The sequence below is a fragment of the Bolinopsis microptera genome, chromosome 13, assembly GCF_026151205.1.
Source record: "Bolinopsis microptera isolate Bmic1 chromosome 13, MBARI_Bmic_1.0, whole genome shotgun sequence".
Classification (NCBI taxonomy): domain Eukaryota; kingdom Metazoa; phylum Ctenophora; class Tentaculata; order Lobata; family Bolinopsidae; genus Bolinopsis; species Bolinopsis microptera.
In genome coordinates this window covers 10499925-10507130 of record NC_087084.1, presented here as the reverse complement: position 1 = coordinate 10507130, position 7206 = coordinate 10499925, and the positions used below count along the sequence as shown (strand labels likewise).

Genomic DNA, 7206 nt, shown 5'->3' with positions numbered 1-7206 from the left:
GGTTGCAATCAGAGGAACTACATCAGTGGCGTAACAAAGGGCCCTGCTGACACTGTGCTCTAGAAACACACTTTTTAGAGATTTACAGATTTTTTAGAGGCCTAATTTAACCAATTTTACGTTTCTACTTTAAGAGGGGGAATGACGCCAACATTCAACGTTATGCCACTGAACTACATCAATCATTCCCACATCTTCCTTGTCCATTGTTAATTGACTAGCCCGGCGCGCGCTACTTTGTAGCACTTGCCTCAGGCTAACATTTCGAGAAGAAAGCGGCGCGCTACTTCAAAGAAAATTAGACGAGTAACATCCGTCAAACATCTTCCATGAGGGTCTGTATACCATCCTGCTTCTAACTCACTGTGTAGGGTTAATGGTAAACAAATTAAAGAAGCAGCCTGCTATTACGTCGTCAAACTGAGATATCAAAACATGCCATTTTAGCTATCGTACAGAACAATACAGAAAAACTATACAAACTTCTCTTGCGACAAATTTAACTAGAGCCCATTGAATGTTTTTCGTTTTCCTTTTCAAGCAAAAACTTTTTGAAATTACAAAGCTCTTTCCTCTAGATTACTTACAACAAGTATTGCGTCACAAAAGCGTTTTTCAGTTATAAGTTCAATTCAAGCAATGATTTTAACACAATCCCAAGGAATTAAAATTACAAGCATTCTAACAATCGTTAGAAATCGAATATGATAGTCAAGCAATATATTTATATAATAATAATAATAAAATAATAAATACAACTTTTATAAACCGCCTTATAGCTAAATCATATAACTCGATATAATTTAATCCTGGAGATAAACTCCAGTGCTTTCTAAAGCGGCTCTTACATTAACTGAGCTTAGTTTAATTGAAAATTAGACATGACAAGTTCATTTTACCTATGTAAATGCAAAATCAATCAAATGCTAGAGAAAAGAAGTATGTTTTAAGTTTGGTCTTGAAAGATGCAACTGACTCAGCTGATCTTATGTCGTATGGCAGGGAATTAAATACTTTAACTGCACAGTGACTAAAAGCTTTCTCTGTGTTTACATAGTTAGGAGAGGGCGGAAAACTAAGGTAAAAATAATCATTATCAAGACGTACATTTTTAAAACTTTGCTGCCTAGGAGATATCAACTCTTTTAAGTAAGGAGGAGCTATATTATTTAAACACTTGTAGGCAAGTAGGGCAATCTTAAAATCTATTCTAAATCTAACTGGTAGAAAATGAACTTTCTTAAGTAGTGGAGTAGTGTGTGCCTTTCTTCCTCTCCCGAAAATAAATCTTACAGCAGAATTTTGCACCTTCTGTAAACGACTTAAATCATAAGAGCTCAGTCCAAAATATACGCTATTGCAATAATCAATTCTAGAGAGTACTAGAGCATGAACAAGCTGAATCTTAAGGTTAAAAGACAGTTTTGATGCAATAAACCACAAATTTCTGATCTGAATATTACATGCTTGAACCACTGACGTAATCTGATCACTCATTGAAAGATAACTGTCCAAATACAGCCCAAGACTCTTCACAGTTCCACTAACAGCATGTGGCTCTTGATCCTTAACAATCTGTAGAGAGGCTGGAATATTTTTTGAGTCAAATTTAGAGGATATAACGATGACTTCAGTCTTAGAAGAATTCAGTTGAAGGAAATTGTTTGTCATCCATTTCTTGATATCAGACATACAGTGTTCCATATTGTGCTCTAGCTGTGATGGGTCATCAGAATCAAGAGTGAAATACAGCTGGGTGTCATCAGCATACAAATGAGTACAGCACCCATGCATACTTGCAATGTTCTCAAGATCTTTGGTGTACAATATGAATAGCAGGGGGCCAAGGATTGAACCTTGTGGCACACCTATCTCAAGAACAGTTGATGAGGAAGACGAATCCTTGACTTTGACCCAAAATGAACGGTTAGCCAAGTAGGACCTGATCCATGTAAGAGCAATGCCTGTAATGCCATAAGCAGATCTTAGCTTCTTGATTAATCTTGGGTGATTGACAGTATCAAAGGCAGCACTCAAATCTAGAAGTAAAAGAACAACTTTAGTTTTCTTGTCAATAGTTATCAAGATGTCGTAAGTCGTTATGGATTCTGGTTGTTGCAGTTTCACAGCTATGAAACTTTCTATAGCCGGACTGAACTTTAGAAAGCAAGTTGTTATCCTCAAGATAACTGGTGAGCTGTATAGATACACACTTCTCAATGATTTTTGACAAGAATGAGAGATTGCTAATAGGCCTATAGACAGTTTTTGGGTTTTTCCAAATAGTTTCTGATTATTCTGATTTGCGACAAATGATATTGCACTGTTAGGATAAACGACGTTTCAAAGTAACAACTTCTTATTCATGCTGACAAAATTGGTAAATGTGTGAGAAAACTGTCTCATAAAATTTATTAATCAAAAATGGCTAAACGACAACAAATTGTTCAAATACTCGACTAAAATTAGAATCAAAATCTATATATATACAACACTACTCGATCTGCTATTCAATAAACTTAAAACATCCACTAAACAGCAAGTACGTGATTGTGATCGTGTGATGGAATGACATGTACAGTGATAACAGATGATTTAAGATGTAAGTGATAACAGATGATAAGGTAAAAGATACAATACATGTGAGATGGTGTATACACAATGTGCTTGCGGTACAATCTGCTGGTTAATTTACCGTTTGGCTCGATCCGGACCTCAGTGTTCAGGAAGGGGATAAAATCGTCCTGTTGTTCTGGAAAGTCGACCTCCCACTTCAACTTTTTGTCCGGATCTTGGTCTGCAATCTGTTGAACCAGAGCAAGGGCTTCTTCTTTCGTCTCTGCAGTACTGGCAGCATCATCTATGTAGCGTTTGTAGAAGTTCGATAAGTATACCGATAGGTAGTGTCGATCGGTGTAGATAGAGTTCTTCTCGAACTTGTACACTCTAATGATGGCACAGAAGGGCCCTGGCCTCAAACCCATGAACAGACCATCCTGCTGTAGCCAGAGAGTCCTGTTATACACAAAGAAAGAGTTGGTAAGGATGTGTAGTAGGATCTCATGAATGTCTGTCAGGCTGAGTCCCATCAGGTCCAAACTGTCTCGGTGCTCTGTAGCTAGCTCAATGACATCGTCTATACAGCCCTGTACGTTTATGTTAGTGTATAAAGCTGAAATATCCGCGGCAAAGAACTTTCTCCTGGCAAGCTGTTCCTGAGAGATCTGGCGGAGCATCTCTATGTGCTGGATTAAATTACTCAGGTGACTAATAATAGGCCTATAGTTAGATAGTAATTCACCGTCAAGGCCACGTTTCTTCAAACTTGGACGAATGAGAGCCTCCTTAAGTTTTATAGGAAACTCACCTTTAACTAATGATTCATTGACTATAAATGAGATCAGAGGAAGGAGTTCTGGGAGACACTTGATGAGAATCTTTGTAGGTATGGGGTCAAGATCACAGAATTTGTTAGAGATATTCTTAATGATGCTTACTAGTTCCTCATCAGACACATGACGGAATTGTACTATCTTTGGGCTATTAGAAAGAGGAACAGATTCATCTGAGTTAGGAGAATCTTCAAGGGATTGTTGTTCTAAATAAATGTTGTTGTATATGTTGTCGACCTTTGATTTAAAGAACTGTGCAAAGTTGTTAGCACTCTCAAGATTTGAAGAGCAAGAAGGTGTAGTAGTACTAACTTTTTCTTTATTGAGCAACTTATTAACGATGGAATAAGTCTTTTTAGCATCACCTGCACTATCTTGTAACCTTGTTTTGTAGAAGTGATCTCTTGTGGATACAATGACTGAGGATGCTCTCTCTGATGCTTTCCTGTACAGTCGTTTATAATCTGGGCAATCATGATTCTTTTGATACAGTCTCTCAATCTTTCTTCTCATTGCTTTTGCTACGTGGAGAGATTCTTACAGCATATAAACACAGTCATATTAAAAATCACGATGACTTCAAAAGGATATACGGCAGATTTGCAGGAGCGCTCGATTTTCAAAGTACGGTATGATACGGGACGTTAATATTATAACCCAATATTCATTTATTTTTCTCCCTTAAATTTAAACCCCCGGCCCCTACTTAGACATTTAGCCATGATTTAGTATTGAACACCCAAAATACTTACCGTCCTTAATAATCGTAAAGACCATTTGTTACAAAATAGCTGCTAGAATAATGCATGCCAAATATTTCCTCTTACACCCACAAATTATAATGCCTTCCTATCAACGCCTCTAATTTGGTCACTAATCAACCAGACTAGCGTTATGGTGTGTACAAAAGCTACCAGCCAGTACATTCCTTGCCCCGCTAGTTGATTGTCAAAAAATCATACAGCTCAGAACAAATGGCCATTTACCACTAAGAGCATTATATGTTTTCATTTGTTTAAATTTTATGCTGTAAAATGTGCTAAAACTTTGATTATTTGTTTAATTGATTATTTGTTTAATTGAACAAAATGCGCGGCGCGTTGAGATATTTTTATTTATAAAATAATATTGAATACGTTTAAGTTAAATCTTAACATCATATTTAATTATTGATTTACAATAATTAAATCAATGTGTATTTAATAAAATATGAATTCTGCGAAAAATTAAAATAGTAATTTTTGTTAATTTTTGAAAGTTTTATGTTTTTGCCAAAGAAAATACTACAATATAATCAAGGTACGATGTTGGATACCTGAGTTCTATATCTTTCGATAGCAACTCCATCTATGTATCTGCTTAGCTTCCATCACTGATCCTGGTACTTGAGATTCCAGGTGTGGCTTTAAACAATGTTTTAAGGGCCCAACACTCAGCTCACTCAGTTGATGGTAGAATAGTGGGTCTTTGTGCGATGTTGTAGCAGGGACTCCACTTCTTGTTTTCTCTTGCTAACCAGATTGCATAGGAACATCTGAGAGCAACCAAAGCCGCCTCTTGGAACACTGCTTTCTTTACTCTCTTTGTAACACCAAAGTAGTTTAGTAGGGCTGGTAAGGTATGATGCCAGAAGCCTCTACACCCAACCTCTACCGTAAAGAGCTGAGCTTTCCACCCACTGCCATGCAGCCCAGGAATAAGCTCTCTGTTGTAACGTGCTTGTTTACGTTCTACTTGGTCACTAAAGTTACTCTCGTCACCAACTGTCAACTCTACTAATATGACCACCTTTCCTTTATCAGACCAGACTACAATATCGGGACGTTCTGCAGTTCCGTAGATGTGCTGGGGGAACTGTGCTGGGAGGTCATCTTCGTCCCAGATAATCTGCCAATCTTGGTCTTTCTCAAAAGGGCTCTCTCTTTTCATCTTCGTCTTCGGTTTTTGGTAACAGCTGCTAGATGACTTGAAGCCTGTCCAGTCCTGAACTTCAAGTTTAAAATCTTTGTTGTTGAACTTCTCGATTTGATCCAGTAGGGATTTCGCAATGACCCGCAGCACGTTGTCATGCCTCCAATTGTATCGTTTGTTGTTTAGCGAGAAGTTGCAAGCTACCAAAATGTGTTTAATGTTGCAGTGTCTCCATCCGCAAAGTGGACAGTGTCCTGTGTCAGCATAGTTCCACAGGCTCATGTTTGCTGGAGTATTTGCAACGTCATGGGTTGCATTGAGGTGGAACTTAAGAAGAGCAGGGCTCATCTTGTAGTTGTAAATAAGGTTGTTCCAACCTAGGTCTAGCTGCATGGTGTTTTCCCATGTTAAGAATTGTCCTTGAACTCCCTTGTCTACCAGTGTCAACAGGATATCCTGCTCTGAGATGTGGGATACCAGTTCTTTCAGTTTTTCCTTTTCACTGGCTACACTCCTCTTGGATCCCAAGCCCATCCTGCCTTGCACTGTTACCCCTACTAACTCTCTGAAGTAGAGATCTCTTTCTCTAGCACTCAGCTCATTAGTGTAACCCCACCGACTGCTCCCTTCTTGTTTCTTGGCCCTGTGCTCGTAGACCTCCTTAACTTTAGGATCCTTGCTGTTCTTTAGAGAGTAACCTTTGGACACCTGAAGGAACTTGTATAAGTCCAATAGTCTTTTAAGATTCAATCCAAAGCAATCCTTATTTCTGTAAAGCACACTGACAGTAATTGTCTTTGTTACACCTAGCCATTTCTTCAGATACTTCGTACATATTGCTTCAAGATCTTTGACAAAACTAACCGGGAGATTGTAGATCATCAGGTCCCAGGAGAGCTTGCTGGTTAGGAGGTTGTTGTAAATCCAGCATTTCATCACTCCATTAAGGCCTGATCCGTCCACTGCCTGAAACAGTGTAATCAGTTTGTCTTCTATCAGCTTCTTGGTATCTTTGAGGCCCAGATCCACATATATCCAATGGCCAAGAAACTTCATCGGTGTATTTCCAATAAACTGGATTTGAGCTCCATCTATGAAAATTTCAGGGTCATAGGACACATACCTTCCATCTATAACCTTCATCCCCAGGGATACGCATTTACTCGGCTTGGCTTTCATTTTCCTTGACCAAGTAAGAAATCTTTCCATCACATCTATTAGCTTCTTCATCTTTTCCAGCCTGGGAGACATCAGAGTTAGGTCGTCAGCAAAAGCACGACTTGACGTGCTGCTAGAACTAAATTGTTTGTTAACAGTCTATTTTAAATTTCTAAAAGCAATATTTTAAAAATTATCAATATTGTTTTAGCATTTCTATTAAATGATTAGTCAAAGATTGGTCCAAAAATATATAAATTAGTTGTCTTTTGTGTTTTTTTTGTGTATCGAGCAAAATATCCTGAATGGGGTTTTAATTTACAAAAGTCTGCTGGACATCAGTATCATTCTAACAATATAAACATTTAGTTGAATCAAGTGATGCAATTACATTGGCAGAACACAATTTTACTACTATTCCTTAACTAATTAGAGCTTATTGCGGAGTTAGGAATTTTATTCTCGCTAAAATAACGAGTTTAAAATGAACATAAAACTGACATTCGGCTATTTTATATTTCATGTAGTCTGTTTTCTTTTTCTGGGATGTTTCAATTGTTTAGCTACTTGTTAAGTTTGATCTTCACAATCATTTATATTGCAATATAATGATTCACTCCCGAAACATTTTTAGTCTTTCTAGGATCCCTTTGAGTATACCTTTGGATGTTACTGGAAATCACTATTTGTGTTTTTATGAACAATATTCAATGTCCTATTATAGTTCGTTTCTACATCTCTCACA

At 37.6% G+C, this 7206-nt stretch overlaps 1 protein-coding gene across 1 annotated transcript; it reads right to left on the bottom strand.

Moving 5' to 3' along the window:
- Positions 1-4829: 4829 nt before the first annotated feature.
- Positions 4830-6533, bottom strand: LOC134824776 (uncharacterized). Its single transcript, XM_063836751.1, has 2 exons — positions 6168-6533; positions 4830-6011 (listed from the first exon to the last, which is right to left on the bottom strand). Exons 1-2 carry the CDS (start codon positions 6531-6533, stop codon positions 4830-4832), a joined length of 1548 nt encoding a protein of 515 aa, XP_063692821.1.
- Between the last annotated feature and the right edge of the window lie 673 nt (positions 6534-7206).